Source organism: Elephas maximus, chromosome 10, assembly GCF_024166365.1.
Source record: "Elephas maximus indicus isolate mEleMax1 chromosome 10, mEleMax1 primary haplotype, whole genome shotgun sequence".
In the NCBI taxonomy this organism is placed as follows: Eukaryota; Metazoa; Chordata; class Mammalia; order Proboscidea; family Elephantidae; genus Elephas; species Elephas maximus.
This window is the reverse complement of record NC_064828.1, coordinates 103,890,346-103,914,479: the sequence shown is the minus strand read 5'-3', so window position 1 is coordinate 103,914,479 and position 24,134 is coordinate 103,890,346. Positions and strand designations below refer to the sequence as shown.

The 24,134-nt window shown below is 46.2% G+C and overlaps 2 protein-coding genes across 4 annotated transcripts in view; one reads left to right on the top strand and one right to left on the bottom strand.

Annotated features, from left to right (window-relative positions):
- NRDE2 (NRDE-2, necessary for RNA interference, domain containing) overlaps window positions 1–2,745 on the top strand; it is a 48,296-nt gene extending 45,551 nt beyond the window's left edge. For 2 of the 3 annotated variants that reach the window (XM_049898908.1, XM_049898911.1), the window contains one exon: window positions 1,648–2,392. In XM_049898908.1, the coding sequence (XP_049754865.1) occupies window positions 1,648–2,208 (561 nt within the window). In that variant the 3' untranslated portion in view covers window positions 2,209–2,392. Of the gene's footprint in view, window positions 1–1,647 lie in introns of all 3 variants that reach the window. The other variant, XM_049898909.1, reaches the window with a different exon arrangement.
- Window positions 2,746–8,202: 5,457 nt separating this feature from the next.
- PSMC1 (proteasome 26S subunit, ATPase 1) lies at window positions 8,203–23,886 on the bottom strand. Its single transcript, XM_049898937.1, has 11 exons — window positions 23,836–23,886; window positions 18,536–18,589; window positions 17,841–17,937; window positions 15,251–15,375; window positions 14,834–15,019; window positions 14,513–14,641; window positions 13,460–13,556; window positions 11,376–11,565; window positions 10,671–10,822; window positions 10,002–10,156; window positions 8,203–8,591 (listed from the first exon to the last, which is right to left on the bottom strand). The coding sequence occupies exons 1-11, from the start codon at window positions 23,836–23,838 to the stop codon at window positions 8,457–8,459; spliced, it is 1,323 nt and encodes a 440-aa protein (XP_049754894.1). The 5' UTR covers window positions 23,839–23,886; the 3' UTR covers window positions 8,203–8,456.
- Between the last annotated feature and the right edge of the window lie 248 nt (window positions 23,887–24,134).

Genomic DNA, 24,134 nt, shown 5'->3' with positions numbered 1-24,134 from the left:
GGATAACAGTGCTCTGGGAACTTGGGAGAAGAGGGAGTCACTCGCTCATTGTATCAGCCCTGATTCAGGAATTTAACAAGGAGTTGCGGTTGTCAAGATGAGAAAATTTAGGTGAAGAAGAACAATGAAGGGAGCTAGGTAGCATCCATGAACTTTTCTTCCCATTTGAGGCTCTGCTGTAGTCAGAGGGAAAGATATATATATAGAAGGCCGTGTCTTAGAATGGGGAACCATGCATGGTAAAAACACAGTCCCCACCAAGCTTTCCGCTGCATGAACCCGCCCACACCTGGTACACTGAAGGTGCCCTCCATTGGCCAGTGGATGATGGAAATCAGGGAAAGCAGCTCTCACTTGAGACTACTCAGCTTATGTGCCTGGACTTGTTGGATTCTGGAATTATCTGAGTGGCTGATGACTGGTTGAGGAAGTACAGAAATACAGTTTTTCTTTCTTCTTTCAAAAGGAAGGAGAAAAAAGCTTTAGTCAGTATTTCAGGAGGGGATATTCAAGTATTGTTGGCGTGAGAGGGAAGGACAGCTCACACCAGGGAGGGGACACAGGAATCCCCGCTGGCTGTGTGTGAGGCACTTGGAAGGGTGGGGGATAACTGAGCCTTGCCTGAAGCTCACAAGTACGGGTTGCAGCCCAAAGCTCTGTCTCTGACTGTGGGAATTAACCTTGAAAAGTTGGACAGGAAGCGAGGCTGTCCTTGGCACAGAATTCCAGTTCCTGAGTGGTCCGCTGGAGTCTGTAGACGCCATCAGCAGGGTTTCCTGGGAGGTCAGTCGACACCCCTGAGGAGCGGGTGTCCCCTGGAGTACTGTCCTGTGGGAATGGGAAATCCGAGGGTGGGAACGGAAGTCTGTTGGAGGAGGGTGGTGAGTGGATCAGAACAGAAACAGACCCCAGCCTTATGAGCATGTGTGTGTCCCTCACAGCCGCACAGGCCAGCTGCCTGTGGAGCCGCCTGTGGAGCCGCGCTTCCCAGGAGAAGCTGAGCAACAAACCCCATCCCATGCTCGAGCGGGGACCCTGGCGAGGGGAGGTCACAGCTTACTGCTGGTTCCACGTTAGCTGGAAAGGGACTGTGTCTCTGAGTTGAGACTAAGACTCTTATACCTAAAGAGAAAGCCTGCTGAGTATCTGTACACTCCAGACTAGAATTCCTGACTGAAAGGTTTACTTTTAATAAGGTTACTGATTGTTAATCCTGGTTATTTCATTTCTCTAAAAGATAGTTTTCAGAAAACAGCAAGTATTAGAGCAGCTATTTTATTCATGTAAAATCATCAGCCTCATTTCCCAGGCCATGATCTGGTTCCCAGCATGGTTACTAATGCCGGGACATGACGGCTCACAATACATGAGGCAGCACAAGACTTTAAAAAAGTCTGAAGTGTTAGAGGTCAGCGCTCTGGGGCCATTTGTCGGGGGGAAATGACCCAACACACGGTGGCCTCCGAGAGCATCTGCAGTACATGGAGACCATACCCAGCAGGCCCAGCAGTGGTGCTAGGCCGTCCACACACAGCCTGACCCACTGCGGCTGGAGCGCCCACCTGTAGGTTAGGTTAGTACAGGAGGTTTTTTGGTGCCTTCGACTCTCCGTTTCATTTACGATTTCTGTATTTTTTCTTGCCTCAGGTTTCCTTAGGAAATAAAGAAAGAAGCAAAGGTGTGTTCTACAAAGCACTTCAGAATTGTCCCTGGGCAAAGGTGAGTTTTGAAAGCCATGGAATCTTTGGATTACCACTGATCTTACCTTTTAGGCCTCAGTCTGGCCCCTGTCTGCCTGGCCCACCCCTGTGTCATCTGCGACGTCAGTTCTGGATGCCAGTACCCTGTCCCAGGGCACATCCAGGGCTTTTTAAAAGTGAGACTACCCCACGTGGAGTCGATGGGCCTTTGCGTCCTTTCCTTGCTATGGAGCTGGAGTGTCATGCGTGGGTTGCTGTGGGGAGCTGGTTTACCAACATCTGCCCCAAGTTCAGCCAAGATTCTGAGAGTCGGGGGCCCAGGTCGGAGATGCTCAGAAATCTAACCGATGGTGACCAAAATGTCCGCCAGCAACTCCCAGCCCCACAGTCGGAAGAGAAGGCCTCGCTGAGTTTTTACTCGCTTTCCTTCTGTTTTGGTTTCTGCGTCCTTCCAGGAACATGGCTAAGTGTTGACTGGGTTAGGAAAGCTACAGGCTGCAGGGGGTAGCAGGGCAGGCACCGCCCATGTTTCCTGAGCTCTCCCTGCACTGACAGGAAGTGGCTAACTAACTCTGGAGGACTTTCTCCCTGCTCGTAGGTGTTATACATGGATGCTGTGGAGTACTTCATGGATGAGATGCAGGAGATCCTGGACCTGATGACCGAGAAGGAGCTCCGGGTGCGACTGCCAGTGGAGGAGCTGGAGCTCCTGCTTGAAGATTAGAGACCCGGAGAACAAGGCCCGCGGCACCAAGGACGGCGGCTGCCCTGCTGGGGCCTGGACGAGCGAGGAGGAACTTGGGCAGACTGCATTGCCTGTGTGTGTACGCACACGCACGTGCTGAGAGACCTCTACTTTTGAGATACTGTTTCTTGACCCTTTGTGTCTGGGTTATCAGTCTCCCACATCTTGCACTGTTTAGATGTGTAAATGACACAAAAGCTATTGTTTTACATATTATATATGTGTGTATGCACATAGATGAATAACTGTGCCAAGTGATAATTAAACCTATGGTGGTTGAGGTGCGTGTAGGTTCTTGTTCATTCTGTCCTTACTCTGCCCAGCCAACACCAGCCCTGCCCTGGTGAACACGTCCCCTCACCTCCTTGGTGGGCCCGCCAAGCCCTCTGTGGTCTTCCAGTTGCAATTAGGAAGGTCTGAGACCAGTTTGGACTTAGAGGTCTGGTTACTCAACACTAGGGCCTTCTCCCCCAGGGGGTTAGTAGATTACCAGTTTCGCCCTCATCTTCACAGGGAGGCTGGCTCTACCAGCAGAGTCATCTAAATCTTGGTGTCGGGTCTGTCTCAACTGTGTCCAAAGTTCATAATGCCCTACGTCCCTCTACTCAGGTGATGCCTGTGCCTGTGGGCTGACAGCATCACCTGAGAGCCTGTTAGAAATGAAGAACATGCAGTCCCACTCCGAGGTATTTACCCAGAGAATTGAAAGCAGGAACTCTGATACCTGTGTACCAGTGTTCGTTGCAGCATTATTCACAATAGCCAAAAGGTGCAAACAGCCCACCTGCCCATCAACAGATGAATGGTAAACAGGGTGTGATATATCCGTACAATGGAATATTATCCAGCCAAAGAAAATGAGCTTGTTACGGGTGATGGAAAATTACGGAAATTATCATGGTGATGATTGCACAACACCATGAACACAACGTCCTTGAGTTTTGCATGTAAAGAATGTTGAAATGACAGTTTTGTTTTTTTTTACAGATATATTTAGCACAATTTTAAAAAAAGTGGTGTAGAGTCGTACAGAGGAAAAAGAAGGCATGAGGCTGAGTGCTTGCTTCTATAGAGGCCACCATCTTGATCCCAAGAATGTTGGACTCAGTGACTGGGAAAAAATTAGACTGTTAGAAATATCAAAATAAAAGAAAGTGAGAAAAACCACACAGCAATATGTTACAAATAAAAATTGACATCTAACTAGAAATATCAAAGGCTATAAAGATTGAGTCAGGGAACATTAGGTTTGGTACAGATAATACAAATACTGAAACCACAGTGGGCTAAATTGCACGTTGCAAGTTTTGTGAATCACTGACATTTGATGAAAGAATAAAGTATTGCTGGCCGAGTTTACAGCTGGTCGGTAGTTCGAACCCACCGGAGGCGCCACAGGAGAAAGGTGTGGCAGTCAGCTACTGTAAAGATTTACAGCTTTGGAAATCTGCGTGGCCGTTCTCCGTTCTACAGGGTCACTATGAGTCGGCAATGGCTTAAGCCGTACAGAGTTTTTGTGAAGGGGGATGAAGAAGTTCGGAAACGGCCAGTGGTGATTGTTGGCACGACATGGTGAATGCAGTTAATGTCACTGGTCTGTACACGTAAAAATGGTTGAAATGTTCTGTTATATACAGAAATTTTACCAGAATAAAAATTGAAAACACGCAGCTCCTCAGGCTCTCCTGCAGCGGGACATGTTGACTGCCGGCACCCCCCTGGGACTTCCGGGGATTGGTAAACTCCTTGAAAGCCTGAAAGGTGAGTAGGCACCTCCCAAGATGACTGGCCAACTGGGTGGGCTGAGAGGGGTTCTTGAGTTCCTTCAAGTCTACGTGACCGATTGCGTAGCGTTTTCTCAGGAATGCTAATGACTTCCTTGAAGGAGTTGCAGACCACGTCAGACCACAGCAGCCATAGCAGGTTTGGGACAATGCTCTCTCAGGACAGAAGCAGGAGCCACAGCTCGGGCACTGCTGGGCCTGCGAAGTGCAGTCTGGAAGCCAGCTTTGCCTGGTCCACCCCAGGCTGCAAGGTGCCCCCGGGCTGTGTCCCCGAGGAAGCAGGCAGCTGCTTGGTCAGGAGCATGTTGCTTGTAAGATACACGTATTTACGAATTATTTTTCTCTAAAAAAGGAAAGGCAAGGTGACCCCTGGAGAAGACCACATGCTTGTGGCAGAGGGAGGTAGAGCGGGTCCATCCGACACGACACGTGAGGAAGGGCTCCCAGCAGACGTTTCCATGAGCTTCCAAGAACCAGGGGCAGACAGGGCTGTTCTGCTCCTGCACACTAGCCCCTAGCAGCCAGAGAAGAGTCACGCCCCGAGAGGCCTGTCGTCCACCAAGCTCTTCATCCCTGTGTCCCTGTGCCAGCAGAGACTTAGTGGCCATTACAGAAATGGTTATTGCAGCGTTACATTGGTCACCAAGCCAACAGGAGAGGCGGCTGCTGGCACAGGGTGCAGTTGAGGGTAGGCAGCTGTTGAGTGGGAGGCAGCATTAGCCTGTTACCCCGCCGTAACCCCCACTGCCCCACCCTGCCCCTCTTCTAGGCCCTGGCGTTCACATTTGCTTTGGTTTCTTTTGTAGAGTTGACACAAGGGGGACTATCCCTATGGTTGTTGCTGGGTGCCGTTGAGTTGATTTTGACTCACAGCGACCCCATGTGATGGAGCAGAACTGCCCTATGGGGTTTTCGAGGCCGTAATCTTTATGGGAGCAGATCATCAGGTCCTTCTCCAGAGGAGCTGCTGGAAAGGTTCAAATCGCCAACATACACATAATCTCAAAGCAGTCTCAAACTTACAGGCAAGCAACTGCAGGATAGAGAACTTTTGTCCTGAACCACTTCAGAGTAAGTTGCTGATAGTGTCCTACATAACCACAATACAACCTCCAAGTGCAGGCATCAGACAGGGTACAACAGCCCCATCTAATTCTCAGGCCCCAGGTAAGCTTGACAATTGTCCCAGTAATGTCCTTTGTAGGAAAAGGGCCCAGCTTAGGATCCTGAGTCGCACTTGTCACTTCCCTTGAAGGCTCTTCACCCTGCGGCATTCCTCAGTTCCTGACTTGGACACGTGTGAAGGGTTTAAAAAAAAAACAAAAAACCAAACCCCTTGTCGTCGAGTCGATTTCGACTCATAGCGACCCTATAGGACAGGGTAGAACGGCCCCACAGGGTTTCCAAGGAGTGCCTGGTGGATTCGAACTGCTGATCTTTTGGTTAGCAGCCATAGCTCCCAACCACTACCCCACCAGGCCTTCCTTATGTGTAGAGTACAGGGCCACGTTTGGCAGGATGCTCCTCAGCTTGAGTTTGCTGAGGGAGGAGGACCACAGCAGTGACACCTCCCGGGTGGCACGCACGTTTGATATGTTCATTACTGAGGACGCTCATTTTGATCACTTGACTGAGGTGGTGTCTGCTGGGCTGCTCCACTGTGAGGTTGCTCTTTCCCTCTGCAGTTAACGCATTTTGTGGGAAGGTACTTCGAAACTATCGCATTCTTCATCAAACTTTCAATTTACATTATCAGTTTGGGCTCATGCTTTCCTATTTTTATTCAAAGGGTTATTTGTTATTGTGTGCTATCGTGTCGATTCTGGCTCATAGTGACCCCACGTGACAGAGTAGAACTGCCCCATAGGGTTTCCTAGGCTGTGATCTTTACGGGGGCGGATCACCAGGTCTTTTTTCTCCCACAGAGCTGCTGGGTGGGTTCAGACTGCCAATCTTTTGGTTGGTAGCTGAGTGCTTAACCGTTGCACCAGCAGGGCTCCTTTGCCTTGACTATGATGCCCTTTATAGAACACCACAACGCTGCCATCAGAGAAGCCTTTTCTTCCTCAGCAGCAGTGATGGAGTGTGCTGACCTAGCTACACTCCGTTGCCTTTGCTGTCAGACACTAGTCTTTTCTCCGTGGAGCAGCTGGTGGGTACTCCATTGTTAATTGTCCCCGATTTGACCCCTACAAACAGGCTCCTCTGTCCTTCAGACGCGTCCCCGTCGTTCTCTGAGCCCTACCTTGCTCTCTGGCACTACGTATTCAGGGTCATCTTGTACTTGAGCTGCCCAGCCTTGCCTCCTTCGTGCAGAGTGGATTTGGAAGCAAAGATGTGGGTGCTAGGTGTGCCCATTACTATTGGGGTGTCGCTGCTCCCAGGTCTTCTCAGGGGTCAGAGTTCATTCCGGTTTTCTTCCTTTCTGTACCTGTAACTCCTTTCAGGCATTGAGAAACCGGCTTCCACCATCTTTAGTAATAGTTATTTTGCCTACTTGACTGTCCTCGTATGTAACCACCGTCCTCTCTGCTGCCCGTGACTCCCACAAAAGGTCACTCCCACCCCTGCACGTAAACCCAATTTGGGCTCCAACACCCGTATCAGGCGAGTCCCCATGCTGTGCCCTATCCCCGTGTGGGCAGCCCTAACACCTGGTGCTGAGCCCTCCTCCCCCACGTACACTGTGCCCATCCTGTGCTGGCTACCCCATGAGTATGATGTCTTCACCCTGTGCTGGGCCACCCCCATGTGGGATGCTCTGAGGTAGGCAGGGTAACAGCTCCTCAAAGAAAGATTTCTGCACGAAGATGTTCCTGGAACCTGTGAATGCTACATTTTAAAATTCCATTTTGTAAATGGAATTGTCTATAGACTTTAAGATGGGGATGGATGATCCTGGCTTATCTGGGTGGGCCCAAGGCAATCACATGGGCCCTTAACCGTGGAGGAGGAAAGCAGAGGTGCGATAATGAAAGGAGGGATTTAAAACTGAGGGACTCAACCTGCTGTTGCTAGTTTTGAAGTCGGAGGAAGGAGCCATGAGCCAAGAACGAGGGCAGCCTCTAGAAGCTGGGAAGGGCCCTCAGCTGACAGCCAGCAAGGAAATGGGAACCTCGGTCCTACAACTGCAAGAAATTGAGTTCTGCCAACAACCTTAATGACAAAGGAAATGAATTCTCAAACCTCCAGAAAGGAGTGCAGCCCTGCCCACACCTTGATTTTACCCTGCTTAGACCCGTGTCTGACTTCTGACCTCCAGAACCTCAAGATAATAAATTTGTGTTGTGTAAGCTGCTAAGTGTGTGGTAATTTGCTGTGGTGGCAACAGAAAGTGAATATACCTTGTTCTCACCCTACTTGGGCTCCAACATCCCACACCAGGTCACCTGCCAACACATACCTTGATGTGCCCCACTTAGTGGCTTTAAGACCGACTGAATTGCTCAGGAAGAAAAGCGAGGGAGGAAACAAGGGGGATGGGACAGGGAGCTCTGAAGTATTTTTGAACACTCTTAAAAGGATAAGATTTCTGAACCAAAGAGCAGGGCTGGGGATTCTTTAGCCCTAACCTTTTAAGAGATTTCTGTAAGGAACCCTGAGTCTCTTGGGGAAAATCAATACTTCTTTCCTGCCCCCAGAATGCCAAGAACTCACAAGTGCCAAAAAAATCCCCAAAGGAAAGCTGTGTTTCCTTCTCTTTTGAATCAGCAGCCATGTTAGCTCAGGCTTCATTATATAAACAATCAAGATGGTTGGTTATGTGGTCACAATCATTTTCTCCCATTCATTACTGTTGTACAACTCTACTGCCAGCTTTGGGGTCTGCTGTGGGGGCCACAAGTATTGAAGTTTGTGTTCTTGTGACCCCAGCCTGAGGGTTTCTTGCTCAGAAGCCTTCTCAAGACCCAGATCCCCCCACTTGCTGGCTGCTGAGGGGTGGGTGTGGAGACTCCAGAAGCAGGCAGAAGGGTCTCTGAAAGAGTAGCTTTATTGGGAACAGGCTGCACAGGGGATGAGACAGCTGCAGCCCAGTGGCTGTCCTACACACCACACACAAAAATGTACATAGACTGTTTAAAAAAAAAAAAAAGAATTTTTTGTTTTTTTTTAGACTGGCTGATAAAAATCAACTGGAATAGGGATCCTCTGGGCAACGTCCCCAAGCCCATCCCTCTGAAGGGCTGAGAAAACTCCCAACTGCTTCTTGAAGGCTTTGTGGTTCACTTAGAGATAGAGCCCCTCAGGGGTGCCTTCTTGTTTTTTATAAAGAACATTTTCTTTCGATTTTTTGAAGTCTTCATTTGTGACTTTCATTCTACGTTCTCTCAAGGCCATAAGCCCAGCTTCTGTACAGATTGCCTGTGAAAAAGAACAGTATGTTCAGAAAGTGAGAGACTTTTTATTCTGACAAGCAGTTTGGAGAGCTATTTTGAAATAAGGTATAAAACACCCAGGCCAAACACAAATTGTTCAAACCATCTGAGAAAAGATTAGAGGTGGCTTAAACCAAAAGTAATTATAACAAAGGAGGAGGACTGGCCCAGGAATAAGGCTCTGCCTCAGGTTCTCACTGCCACATGGCCTGGCAGGTCACTGAGTTCTCATAGCCCCTCCTTCATTAAAGCGAGTAACGGTCCTAGTAGACAGACGAACACCCTGAAATCTAATGGCAACATGGAGTGCGCATCAATCTCACTTACCTACAGGCACAAGAACAGATACTCTCATTAAATGTAAGTTTCAGTATGGTATTTATTCTAACATTTTTATTCTCTTAAAAATTAGTTGCCAAAAGTAAAACAAAACAAGAACCCATGCAACATGACGTGTTCAAAACATGACCGATCCTGGCATCAAATTTTGTCTGGTTATGGCCATTACACTATTTACCTCAAGTAGTTCAGCTGAAAAGTGTGCACAGAAAGCGAACTAAGGCAACGGGTAAAAGGCTTCAGTGGTAAACCTGGGTAACGGGTCTATGGGTGTTCACTGTACTGTTGTGGCAACTTTTCTAAGGACTTGAAAATTTTCAAGATACAAAGTTGGTGCAAAATTTAAAAATGAAAAACAATTTCAATTTTATAAAAAGATTTTTACTCACCAAGACACTATAGGTTCTATTGCAAAGCGTCAACGACTCACAGCTGAGCACAGGTAGCCACCTTCCTAACCGTAGTGTTTACGCCTGACCAAGACTCAGATCTTCTGATGAAAAGTGGGTTGACAAGTATATCCGTATTAAACACGGTCAGGCTTTACTACTGATTCTGGCCATTTGGGAAGAAATGTCCTAACTCATACATGTAAGTGATAAAACCAAGAGGAACAGTGTTTCCTGGGCAGTTTGGCACTCAGAATGTACTTTCTGAATACAGTTTGGGGTAAGAATGCAGTGGGATGCCAGTCCCCACTCTGCAGCTGAGGTAAGCTCACCCAGCAGACACGCTGTCCCGAGATGGGGCTGAGCGGCCATGTCTGACACATCTGAGAAAGTCACTTGGGCCCAGCAGAGAAGGAGCCAGCTTAGTGCCAGTGCCTTGTGCTTGTGGCTGCAAGTGACCTGGGGACATGTATTTCATAAAATGATATATTACGTGGTTTAAAAAGTGGATCTACCACTTGGACATAACGGCAAACCAGCAGCAACCATCACTGCGTTGAAGACCAGATATCCACTCCCAGCCTAACCACCACAGGAAGAGCACACAAGGCCTTTTCTGACCAACAGGCCAGTTTTCAGGGATATGCTGGGCAGGCCCAGGTCCTCACCTTGATGTCAGCACCAGAGAGGTCATCTTTAGCCATGATCAAGTCGTCCAAGGTTACATCGTCGGCCAACGTCATCCTGCTTGTGTGAATCTGAAAGATACGCTTCTTTGTCTTCTCATCGGGCAGGGGGAATTCGATCTTCCTGTCGATGCGGCCTGCAGGGGGGAAGGTTTTGGTCACACCCCGTCCGCACCCAGGAACTGCCCTGGCTCGGAAAGCAGCCTTAACCTGTCTCCTCACACTGGCGGTTTCAGTCAGGCAGGAGCCTGTCGGAATGAGGCTGAAATTTCAAAAAGAAAGCACTTCTTTTTTGTAGTTTATAGTAAACAAATGACTTCTAGTCCTACCTGAATGTAAAGAATAACCTAACCTATCATATAAATTACTTCTTCAGAAAAAAGAAGCAATTCTTGAGACTAAAAAAGGGAATATTTATTATGGTGAAGAAAAAGTGAAGATATAAGACTGAAATTTAAAGGACCAAATGGCACAGACTCTACCACTGTCTTACTTAACTACCATCTCAAGAAGACATGCTTTTGGTAAATTATTCTAAGTTTCAGTCCAGTGCTGCCTTTGTATTTACAATCCTCCGAAAACAGACTTAAAACACACTAATACACACACAAACATATTAGTTCTCCACGATGAAACAAAAGCAAACGGAACCTGGTCTGATGAGCGCTGGGTCTAAGGTTTCTATTCGGTTTGTGGCCATGATAACCTTCACATCTCCCCTTGAATCAAATCCATCCAACTGGTTCAACAGTTCCAACATGGTTCGCTGAATTTCTCTCTCGCCACCAGAATTTGAGTCATATCTTTGAAAGAGAGAAGAGAAGGGGTGAGGCCCCAACTGGTCTCTGGCTAAAGGGAAACTGCAGCCAATGCCTCATTGGAGCAGAACATCCTAACATTCTTGTCTCGGCCCAAATGTCACTCCCTCAATATTCTAGCTAAAAAGCAGCACCCCCTCCACTGGCCTAGCTACACCTTACATTCCTGTATTTTCATTTCTTTTTGTCTCACGTTTGTTTTCTGACTCCCTGAACCTGACTGTGAACTCCGTGAGAGGAGGGTCTCTGCTGGGTTCACTGTTGCATCCCCGGAGTCCGGAACGGTGCCTGGCTCAGAGCAGGGGCTGCGGGCATGGTTATTAGGCCAATGACCAGTTTCCAAGAACTAACAACTCTGGGTAAGTAGTTCCCTGGTGCCAGGAGAAGAGGCGGAGGCACCCGTGGAGAGCCACATGTAGTGAGCGTGGCAAGCCAACGTGCAGGACAGACAGGGGGCGCCTGACAACCGTTCATTCTCAGAGAAGAGCCATATGGCTGTTATCCCCCAAAAATGCAAAGGTGGCAAGAGAAAGTCTACCTTTTTGTTCCAATGGCGTCGATCTCATCAATAAACACGATGGATGGTGCGTGTTCCTCCGCAACACGGAACAATTCCCGCACGAGTTTGGGCCCATCTCCCAGATACTTCTGAATAAGTTCGGAGCCAACCACTCGCAAGAAAGTGGCCGAGGTTTGGTTCGCTACTGCTTTGGCTAATAATGTTTTACCTATTTTAAATTGAAAAAAAAAAGAAAGAAACCTCAAATGCAGTTTTGACTTAAAAATGCTATCATTCCCCCACAAATGGGCACCAAAACAGGTGAAGCGCATGATGGACAGCACATTGCCATTCAGGGGTCCTGGCGTTCTGCCCTCAGGCAGACAAAAGGAAGCTTGGAAAAATCTACTAAGTGTCAAGTTTTGGTTATTCTGAAACGTCTTCCTAAACCCATCACGGTAATGTCAGAAAACATTTTTTACACAGTTATTTTTAAACCCTGACCCAACCCTTCAATGAAGAACTGCAAACTATAATTACCAGCAAGAACTGCTCTGAACCGGCAATGAAATCCATTGTATTTTTTCCTTTGTCAGCCCCCTTAGAAACAGCATGTAACAGTGAGCTAACCCGTCTTTCCTTATATCTCATCTCACTCAGGATTAGAGAACCAAGAAACTAAACTATGAAACTATTGATAATGAAGGAAAAAAAAAAGGTCTGGGAATGTTAGGTTTAACGTTAGAGACACATGTAAGTGTCCCTGAGCAGCAGGCTGGCCTGCCCTGGAGCTACAGCAGAGCTGTTGGTGGGCAGGCTTCCTACAGCTCGGACAGCTGAGGGGACCAGCTCTTGCCGAAGCCCACACCTGAGAGCTGCTCAAAGTCAGAGAGCCTTTTCTCAATCTGTGGTGTGCCCTTATAACGTGTTTCTTTCACGCATTTCAGGAAAGAACTCAAACAACTTTTCTAGGACTGCTGTAGGCCCTGCTAGTTGTCTTCCAGGTGAAAACCAATAAGCCAGCAAAAAGCACCCTATTTGAGAATGTGAGAGCTGAAGACCTTAGCCTCTTTGACAGTGATGAGTGTGGAGGTGGGCCAAGGGGCTGGGTGGCCACCTCAGGGCACAGAGGCAGTCAGGGCAGAGCTGGGGGCCGGCTGGTGAGTGACACAGCAGACTTCATGGAAGTGGAATGGAGGACAGGGAGCTAAGCTTTGCACCAAGATGTGGCACTGACGTTTCCACTGGTCAGAGAGACAGAGCGGTAGGCGCAAAGGTTCAGACGGCAGCAGGCTCCCTGAGAGCATCAAATAAGGATGGCCAACAGACAACAAAGAGAACCTCTGAAGTGAACAGGACCTTGTGCCCAGAAGCAGTCAAGTCCAGATGCCGGGGTGCTTCAAGGGCCAGAGGTTTCACTGACCGAGTCTCCTCCTCTGCTGACAGGCCTGCCAGCCAGCTCCTACCCTGCCACTAGCTCATATCCCAGAGCTACCGGGGGCTGGGACCAGCCACCAGCCTCTCTGAGGCTTAATTTCCTGGTCTGAAAGACGAGAGGCTGCAGAAAGCGTGCACTGTTCTAGATCCATGCTTCTGGGTACAGTTCCCTTCCAGTCCCTCCAGCCTGGGCAGTTTCATTAGTACGGATCCTCCTAGGGGCACAATTATCAATTCCCACAATCAAATGACCGCTCCTCCTTTGGAATTCACAGAGCAGTGAACTGCTAAGTCCTGGACTATACAATTTACTCAGGTCAACTTACTGCATAATGAACCAAATTGTTTTTAATCTTCATTTACTCATCCAACACACATTTATTCAGAACCAATGGGCCAGGCAAACTAACATAATCCAAACACCACAGAACAGCTTGTAAACCAGTGGTTCTCCACCATGGCCCCTGATGGTCAGGCCACTCCTCCAGCCACTGTATCAGGATCCTTGCGGGTGGGGCTGGGTGTCATTATCTTTTAAAGTTCCCAAGGTGAGTCCAATGTACAGCCAGAAATGAGCACCCGTTTTAAACTGAGGAACTGGGGTTCCCTCACTTAATACAAGCCTAACTAGCCAATGGTGCTGCTCAGAAGAGCTGAGTGCCCAGAAAGTATCAAAGACAGCATACCTGTGCCAGGTGGACCATAGAGAATGACCCCCTTAGGGGGCTTTATACCCATCTCTTCATAATATTCAGGATGAGTGAGAGGAAGCTCCACAGACTCCTACAGAAAACAAACATTCGGTAAAACTCAAAGGTTTTCTTACTGAAATTATCAGCAGATACATTAACTGGCAGCATGAGTCTGTCTCACTTTCCACACAAAGAAGCTGAACTCGCCTCCATCACTCCTCCTAGAGACAACGTGCCTGACTCCCACTAGCAGAGAGAACAGGCTGAAGAGGACACCTGTCCTGGCTGGGCCCCCAGCCTCCATCCCGCTTCCTAACAGCACCCGAACTTCCCTTTCACTTTCCGACAAAAGTCAGTTGGGTGATATTTAAGCCTGCAGAGCACAAAAGTCTCCTGCTTAGCAAAAGATCTTAAGAAAGCTAAAATTTATCCTTCTCAAGTAAGCTACGGACAGGACCTGAAAGGCTTTCTGAATGCTGTTCCCACCTAGGGACTTTATGGATGCTTCCAGCCTCTGAGATGTGGCTGACCTGGGCGAACTCTGACGACTTCCCTGTGTGTGAAAGGACCTGCAGAGAACCAGCCCTGAGCCATCCTGAATGACCACTCCCCACCTGGGACCACTGAAGAGCTGGGATTAGGCTCTAGACCCGACCCTGTGTGAGTGTGTGTGGGTACACATGGTGTGTGCCGCTGGCCCTATCCCCGTACAACAATGGAGGTTTCCAGATATCCATTGCAGAAGTCAACACGACTTGAAATTTTATGTAGTCACGCGGACAATTCATTATACGTCACACACAAAAAGCACTACGCTGCAGCTGCTGCAGAAATGGTCATAAAACTTTCTGTATTTCTACTACCTAACTCAGTATTAACAAAAACAAAACAACCCCAAAACTAGCAAACTGTGAGTCAGTTACTGGTCTAATAAAGGGGAAAAAATCTCCCCCAAAACAAAAAACTCATGCATATTACTCCAAAGCCCTCTGACTAGGACAGCAGTAAAAACCGGACTAAAAACTCAGAGCTGGCACCCAGTCATACCTTAATTTCCTGAATTTGGTTGTCCAATCCCCCAATGTCAGCATAGGTCTCCTGGGGGGCCTTTTCCACCTTCATCACCGTGACCAGGGGATCGGTGTCATCCATCAGCACCCCTATCACTGCATGCACCTGACAGGGAACACTGAGCTTTAACACCAGCATGTGAGGTTCACACAATCTGTTCATAACAAAGCAGTGCCAATCACAGCTTTATTCTCCATTGCTAGGAATGTTTTGGTGATCTACTTCCACAGGCAAGTAGACAGATCTAACAGGAAGGAGGAAGCGCTCCAATGGGCTGTCTTAGAGACACCGATTCACCTTGTGGTTGAGCAGGACAGAGCAGCCTGGCTCCAGCAGATCTTTGTCTACAAATGAAAGAATGCTGACGTAGTGTTCTGAGCCCACTGATGTAGACACGATGGCGTGATTGTCATCAATGATCTCCTCCAAAGTTCCTACCGACATCGGGGTCCCCCTCAGGTCATCCACCTTTGACCTCTCTTCCTATAAAAGAAGAATGTGCCGAGAAGAAAAAGCAGATTAGACCAAGCAGTAGATGATCCTGATAGTTGATTAGATTTACAAACTAGTCACTGCTTTGAAAGGGAAGCCAATGCTGTTTCATAGAAGCCTGGACAGGTACAAGGCCAGAATCTCATTGATTCGTTGACATTATTAGGTTCTAAACAGAATCTTTCAATTTGTGAAAAAGGAAACAGTTACTTTTTAACTGACCTCTTGCTTTTCTTCTAGTGGTTTCATCTGCTCCTGATTTCTAATGAACTCTTCCTCCATGAGAAGATAGTCTTTAATTCTCTCTAGCTTCAATAATTTTAACCGGCACTGAGTGTGAGGAGTCACTGTAATTTAAAAAACGAAGTTCTATTACACTTGGAGCTTGAAGTTTGCAATTAATTCAGTCAGCCTTAAGAAAAAATACTGAGGTCTTAAACTCATTTTGATTGGACAGACTGAAAAATTCAAAGTTTCGTAACCTTGATTAAGCAGGTGTCTGAACTGAAAGGGAAAAAGGGGTTTCGGTAGTTGTAAGCAAAGATGTGAAAATGGGGATGAGGTTTATGACCATATAGAGATGGCACAAAATGACTGCACTGTCTATATGTTTAATGAGGAAAAAAAAAGTTAACCCTAAATATAGTTTGGCTTCTTTTCCCCACACGGGCTAGTAAGAACTATTACATATCCTGCTCAGCCAGGACACACTGTTGCATGCTAGTTATATACATGCTTACTGGTTTATGACAGAATTTTAAAACGTTAGGGATATTAACCCTCTTTGTCATGTATGTGACAAATATTTTTTCCACACACTATTACTTATTTTGGCTTTGTTTTGAAGTCTCATGCCACACAGGAATTTTTTTTGTTTTTTGGTTTTTTAAAATAATTTTTATTGTGCTTTAAGTGAAAGTTTACGTATCAACTCAGTCTCTCACACAAAAACTTATATACACCTTGCTACATACTCCCAAATGCTCTCCCCCTAATGAGACAGCCCACTCCCTCCCTCCACTCTCTTTTCGTGTGCATTTTGCCAGCTTCTCACCCCCTCTATCCTCTCATCTCCCCTCCAGGCAGGAGATGCCAACATAGACACAAGAGTCCACCTGATCAAAGAAGCTCACTCCTCACCAGCATCCCTCTCCAACCCATTGTCCAGTCCAATCCATGTCTGAAGAGTTGGCTTCAGGAATGGTTGCTGTCCTGGGCCAACAGAAGGTCTAGGGGCCATAACCACCGAGGTCCTTCTAGTCTCAGTAAAACCATTAAGTCTGGTCTTTTTATGAGAATTTGGGGTCTGCACCCCACCACTCTCCTGCTCCCTCAGGGATTCTCTGTTGTGTTCCCTGTCAGGGCAGTCATCAGTTGTAGCCAGGCACCATCTAGTTCTTCTTGTCTCAGGATGATGTAGTCCCTGGCTCATGTGGCCCCTTCTGTCTCTTGGGCTCATAATTACCTTGTGTCTTTGGTGTTCTTCATTCTCCTTTGATCCAGGTGGGTTGAGACTCATTGATGCATCTTAGATGGCCGCTTGCTAGCATTTAAGACCTGACGCCACTCTTCAAAGTGGGATGCAGAACGTTTTCTTAATAGATTTTATTATGCCAACTGACTTAGATGCCTGAAACCATGGTCCCCAAACCCCTGCCCCTGCTATGCTGGCCTTTGAAGTATTCAGTTTATTCAGGAAACTTCTTTGCTTTTGGTTTAGTCCAGTTGGCCACACAGGAATTTTATCTAGATAAATCTGTCAATCTTTTGTAGCTTCTGGGTTTCCTGACTTACTTCAAAGGGTTTCTCCTCCCCTAAGTTTAAACATATTTTTGAATCTTCATATATACCTGTAATCCATTCTCTCAATAGCAATAAAAAAGTACCCACTTATATTAAATAATCCATCCTCTTCTCACAGACCTGAAACGTCACCTTTAATGTGTTAAACATCTATGTGACGTAACTGTTTTTGAATTTTCTACTGCTCTAGTCCAACTGTTCATTTCTGTACCAATACCATACTGATTCAGCACAGGAGATTTATGGCAGGTTTTCCCTATTCAACTTCTTTCATTACATTTTTTTTGGGGGGGAACATATACACAGCCAAATATGCCAACTCCCTTCATTGTTAACTGAGCAATTATTTAAAAAATTAGTTTATTTCCTTTAAGTGGGGAATGACTGTTTTAGATTGGGGCGGGGGGGGGGGGGGCGGGATTTGAGCCAAAGCCTGAAGGGATGAGAAGCAGGAAATCATGGGAAGAACATTTTAAGCAGAGGGAAGAGTAAGGACAAAGGGCCTGGTGTGGAGAAGAGTGTTTGTGGAAAACAAGGCAGGGCACTGTAACTAATGAGCAAGGAGGACTGGGAGGGTGAGAGAATAGAGAGGTGGGCTAGCCAGGGCAACCGGTTCGAATTTTGTTCTACGTTCAGCAGGGAGCCACTGAAAAGATTTAAGTTCAGGCACTGCATGATCTGAATTTCAACACAGCGGCACTGCACATGACGAAATAAGTGTGTTTCTGAATTGCTCAAGTTTAACCTGGGTTTTGTAATTGAAAACTGTACTTTTAATACACTGGAGAATCTGGCTATTTAAAGAAAAGGTATTTTACAACAAAGGATAGCTATTATGGCAACCTAGAGGAATGCTACACATGAGAGTTACTTGGAATGGGGTTTCAGTCACAGTGCTAGAGCTTGAACTCCCCATTCCCTGTGTCTCCTTTCAGACCTCTAACCTACATGCGTAGAGACAGCTTCCCTGGGGAATCTGAAAGACAGCAAGGAGGAACCATGTCATTACCCAGTGGCAGTTTGCTAGCAGCATCTGGTCCCTTTGTCTTCTTCTTCTTTTTCCCCACTCTAGTTGGTACGGGAGGTTCATATTTCTTTTTCTTGTCCTTAAGTGTTTAGAACAGGAAAAAACATGCAGAAATCACATTAAAACAAAACTTATTTCTGCACCACCATCATCTATTTCCAAGTGTCACAATTTTCCTTATCCTCTAGGATGCTATTAAAAAAACTTTTTTTCCTCTTTGACTAGGTTTACATTCCTGCAATTTTAATAAATACAACTGATCTTTTTAAAAAATTTTAATCTTTTTATAATACATACAAATGACAGTGAGTCAGATTATTCCGATAAGGTAAGGAGAGTCAGAATTCAGAGCTATATGCCAAAAGTTCGGTACTGAGTAACCTGAGACAATCTTCATACCTCAGGAAAATTACGGGCAACTTATTTTAACACTTCTGTAATGTTATTACATTTATACATTTAAAAATCATTAAGTCATTAATACTTACTTGACTGTTAGTTCAATAACCTTTTCTAAAACGTGAAAAGGACATTGATTCCGTAGGCCAGGCTAGTTAAATAATAATGGGATCATTTATATTGTATTTAAAAATTCACAAATCCCAAAAGAACTTCTCAGCTGAGAAGTTATGTCTTCCACAGTTACTCACATCACAGTACATATTTGCGTTACTTACCTTGTCATCCTTCTTGCCACCGCCAGGACCATGACCACCACTCTGACTTTGACCCTGAAGGGGGGAAAAAAAAACCCAAATCAGAGATATAAATTCAGCATATGCCAACTTGGAAAGAACAGCCTTAATTTTCTATGATGCTAAAACACCAACACTTCCTCCTCATTTTAACATTTCTGACCCAAGATGTAGCTTGCAGTCAACGTGTCCCTTTAGTGTAACAGAAATTTTTCACTGAAAAGCTGTCAGTAGATTAATGGTGCACCTTGTGACTGACTGCATTTTAGAATCAATGACAACTGTATTAAGAAATACATAACAAAAGTATCATAATGAGGCTAAGATTCTAAGACCATTCCCTCTTGAGGGGAAGATATAAAGCTTGACATCCTTTAATATAAAACTACCAGACTAAGGCCAGCCAAAGCGTATTTCATGAAATTAGCCCATGAAAGCTAAGTTACTTTACACGCTCAGCAGTCACTATCAATCATCCTTACGTGGAACGCACGCAGATCCTGGAACCTCTCTTTCAACACCAGCTTATATACCTTCCACTGCTAATGTCTGGGGCTCTCAGGCGGGTCTTTCTTCCCAACCTGAAGAGCTGAACAACCTGAGGATGTTAAGAACCTAGTGTACTATTAAATTCATTGGGATTTCTGATTTTAAGAGACCCTTCATTTATAGGACAAAGCTTAACACAAAGCAATGTCTCAGAAATGGTGGCACTTTAAACATGAGTAATAGTGAACTTACTCAATTAGAGGGGCCCTCTCAGCCTCTCGGAAACCTTGGTGGCATAGTGGTTAAGAGCTACAGCTACTAACCAAAAGGTCAGCAGTTCAAATCCCCCAGGCGCTCCTTGGGAACCCTATGGGGCAGTTCTACTCTGTCCTATAGGGTCATTATGGGTCGACTAGATGGCAGTGGGTTTGGTTTCTGGTTTCTCGGCCCCTCAAATCAACCCTACGTGGGCAACTTTATTAAGACAAAACAACTATGTCATAGTTACCTAAAAGAGTTAATGTCAAATACGTTTCCCCACATGACTGATTCAGAAAACTCTGTGCTTCATTCAGAAGAAGGTCATTAAGGGCTTGAAGAGATTTTGGGAAACAATGAGTTACACTGAAATAGCCGTCCAAAGTACAGGCCTTTACTGGTTACTTAAAACATCTAAGAAATGTGGTGAAGGCTGGGGCAGTTAGTATTTGTGGAGTGCCTTCTATGTGCCCAACCCCGTACTAGATACTTCTTCCGTTATCTCGCATATTTCACACAACCTTCCAAGGTAGGGTTCATTATTCCCACTGTATAGATGAGGAAATGCAGCCAGCCTGAGAACACGGCTGCTGAATTAGATGAATCCAGGTTTGAATTCTGTCTCTATCACTAACAGGCTATGTGACCATAGGCAAGTCAGGTTATCTCACTGAGTCTTGGTGTCCTTAACTGGAAAGTGGGACAACAGTAGTTCCTATCTGTTGCTGGAAATGAGATAATGCAGGTAAATCATGCCACATTTACATGACTCATGCTAAGCCCCCTTGCCATTTAGTAAATTCCAACTCACAGCGACCCTATAGGACAAAGTAGAACTGCCCCCTAGGGTTTCCAAGGCTGTAATCTCTATGGAAGCTGGCTGCCACATCTTTCTCCTGCAGAGTGGTTGGTGGGTTCAAACTGGCAGCCTTTCGGTTTGCAGCTGAGTGCTTTACCACTGTGCCACCAGGGCTCCTTTGTCATACTAAGTACCTACCAATATACTGTTGGTGTAAACAATGGTAGGATCAGAACTTTGTCAGTCTGCTTACAAAATCTGGGCTTGGAAACAGTTCTGTACTCTCTCATCTATCCTGTCTGCATTCCTACCACCTCTGTTTATATCCAGGTCATCATCTATTTGGACTCTGGCCTCACAAATGAGACTCCTGGGTCCAGTTTCTCCTCCACCAATCCAGCTATTACCTTCTAAAACAAACAGCAGATTCTCTAATTACCCTCCTCAAAAACCTTTAACTGTTCTCTAGCACTTATGGTACAATGATCAAACCCCTTACCTTGGCATGCCTGGCCCTTGTCAAACAGGCTACAACTAACCTTTCAAGGTTCGTCTACCTTTCTCATGAACCTGCATGTCTGGTCCCATCAGAGGACATTTTCCTGACTGGGTCCTGCATTTCCTAACCTCTGGGACATTTTGTATGATGCTTCTCAGTCTCAAATAATAAGTACACTGGGTGGTGCAAGAGGGTTGCAATCGGCTGTTAATCTAAAGGTTGAGGGTTCGAAACTACCCAGCAGCTCCACGGAAGAAAGGCCTAGCAATCTGCTTCTGTAAAGATTACAGCCAAGAAAGCCCTATGGAACAGTTCTACTCATGAGTTGGAATCAACTCAACAGCAACAGGTTTTACTATACGTCACGCAACATGCTAGACATTCTCAGGACATTATTTCATTTAATTCTTATAGATACTACTAGGTTGGTACTGTTATACCCCTGATTTGCTGTTTTTGTTAGGTGCTATCAAGTTAGTTCCGACTCATAGTGACCCTATGTATGACAGAAAGAAACACTGCCTGGTCCTGCACCACTCTCACAATCATTGCTATATTTGAGTCCATTGTTGCAGCCACTGTGTTAATCCATCTCGTTGAGGGTCTTCCTCTTTTTCGCTGACCCTCTACGTTAGCAAGCATGATGTCTTTCTCCAGAGACTGGTCCCTCCTGATAACATATCTGAAGTACATGAGACAAAGACTCGCCATCCTCGCTACTAAGGAGCATTCTGGCTGTACTTCTTCCAAGGCAGATTTGTTTGTTCATCTGGCAGTCCATGGTATATTCGATATTCTTCACCAACACCATAATTCAAAGGAATCAATTTTTCTTCAGTCTTCTTTATTGATTGTCCAGCTTTCACATGCATATAAGGTGACTGAAAACACCATGGCTTGGGTCACGTACACCATGGTCTTCAACGTGACACCCTTGCTTTTTAACACTTTAAAGAGATCTTCTGCAGCAGATTTGCCCAATGCAACACGTCTTTTGATTTCTTGACTGCTGCTTCCATGGATGTTGATTATGGATCCAAGTAAAATGAAATCCTTGATAACTTCAATCTTTCCTCCATTTATCATCCGTCCAGGTGTAAGGATTTTTGTTTTCTTTATGCTAGGTGTAATCCACACTGAAGGCTGTGGTCTTTGATCTTCATCAGTTAAGTGCTTCAAGTTCTCTTCACTTTCAGCAAGTAAAGTTATGTCATCTGCATACCGTAGGTTGTTAATGAGTCTTTCTTCAATCCTGAGGCCACATTCTTCTTCATATAATCTAGTTTCTCAGATTATTTGCTTGGCAAACAAACTGAGTAAGTATGGTGAAAGGATACAACCCTGACGCACACCTTTCTTAACTTTAAACCACACAGTTATCCCCTTGTTCTGTTCGAACGACTGCTTCTTTGTCTATGTACAGGTTCCTCATGAGCACAATGAAGTGTTCTGGAATTCCCATTCTTTCCAATGTTATCTATAATTTGTTATGATCCACACAGTCAAATGCCTTTGCATAGACAATAAGACAGAGGTAAATGTCTTTCTGGTATTCTCTACTTTCAGCCAAGATCCATCTGACATCAGCAACGATATCCCTTGTTTCACGTCCTCTTCTGAAACTGGCTTGAATTTCTGGCAGTTCCTTGTCAACTTACTGCTGCAACCACTTTTGAATGATCTTCAGAAAAAATTTACTTATGTATGATATTAATTATATTGTTCGATCATTTCCACACCCCTAATTTACAGATAGGGAAATTGAGGCCGGCCTACAGAGTTTAAGTGACTTGCCTGTTGCCACAAAGCTCATCAGAGATGGAGTCAGAAATCAAATTAAGGTTGGCTGGACACTAAAGCCAGTGTGTTTCTTTACTGTGTGGATATCTAGTACATTATAGCAAGGGCTCTAGCTAGAAAAGAAACTGAGTCTCAGTTTCCTCCTTGCTAAGACGAAGACAGTAATAGTAATTGCCTCAAAGGGATGTTGTGAGGAATAAATGAAAAAATGCTGGAAAAGTACTTGGCATGTTTATCACACTTAGACTATTATCAAAAATGCCTTAAAACACCTATAAGACTCTATGTGATCTGGCCTTTATCCACACTCAATGCAATGGCTTCCTTGCTGTTCATGAGACAAGTCCAACACGTTCTCATCTCAGTTCTCTTGCACTTGCTGTTCCTTCTGCCTCTGATATTTCCATGGGGTACTTTCTCATTTTATTTAGGTCTCTGCACAAATCTCATGGAAACCCTGGTGGCATAGTGGTTAAGTGCTACAGCTGCTAACCAAAGGTTCGGCAGTTCGAATCTGCCAGGCGCTCCTTGAAAACTCTATGGGGCAGTTCTACTCTGCCCTATGGGTCACTATTGAGTCAGAATCGACTAGACGGCACTGGGTTTGGTTTTTGGTTTGCACAAATTTCACCTCCTCTATGGGACCTTTGCTGGTACCCATCTACAACAGCCACTTCTTACCATTCTATCCTCTTCTATAAAATAACAGGTAACAATGGCCTTCCCGCCCCATCACATCATATTACACATTTCTTTTGTTTACTCTCTGCCTTCTCTTCTAGAACGGAAGCTCCGTGGAGGCAGGGATTTTGTCAATCTTGCTCACCTCCTGGGTCTAAAACAGAGCCTGGCATACAAAGCAGGGGCTCAATAAACACTTCTTCAGTGAATTCACAAATATACGCTAGCTGTCTGTATTATCCCTCCGACTTCCAGCTGTCATAAACTCGTCCGTCTTTAAGGCCTCCCGCAAAGGTCCCCCAACCCCAGAGGTCTCCCCGACTCCGCAGTCCCCTCCCCAGCTGGAATGAATCTCTCTCTTCGCACAACCTTTCACTTGAACGGCTTAGAGGGCGCTTGTCCCTACTACACGAGTAGGCGTCCGTCGGGACCCTCGGCGCGGGATTGCAGAGTCCCCCCGGTCGGCGGAGGAGCAAAGCCCGGCGACCTGAGCAGCTGTTCCGCGCCACAGCCCGCTCGGGGAACCCTCCGCGCCGAGCCCCGGCCCCAGGCCCTCGGACGAGGCCCGCAGGTCGGCCCTGGTCCGTCGGGAATCTGAGCACTATCTGTGGGAGCCTCCGTCACCCGAGGAGACGGGCCGGGGGAGCGGGAGGACCGAGTTCCTCGAGCTCCTTGGACAGCCGCCTCCTTCCTTCGTCCCAGCCCGTGTCGGCCCCGTCACACAGCGATCACCACCCGAAGCCCTTAGTCACTCACCATCTTGCCTCTGCAGCTCTAGCCGCCGCTGCCGGAAGTGCGCCCGCCAAAGCAGCCCGTCAGAAACGGAAGTTGCTGAGGGACGTTACGGAAGCTGTTAGGAACCAAATCTCACGCGTAAGAAGGCCCGCTTCGCGGGAGGGTTGGGGCGAGGTTACTTGATGCGTTGAATTAAATGCGAAATTAGCTTATAAGCATAATGTGAAAATTATAAGTATTTTACTTGAAAAAATTTATATCGTGTTACTAGGTTATTGTCAACAATTTAAGACAATGACCACGACTGTCAAAGAGCTAGG

What these genes read in the sequence shown, in the direction of transcription:
- PSMC1 (XM_049898937.1), bottom strand. An exon ending in CTATGGTCCACCTGGCACAG is followed by an intron (nt 11,566 to 13,459) that starts GTATGCTGTCTT and finishes AATTTAAAATAG; the next exon opens with GTAAAACATTATTAGCCAAA. An exon ending in TCTCTGGTGCTGACATCAAG is followed by an intron (nt 8,592 to 10,001) that starts GTGAGGACCTGG and finishes TCTTTTTCACAG; the next exon opens with GCAATCTGTACAGAAGCTGG.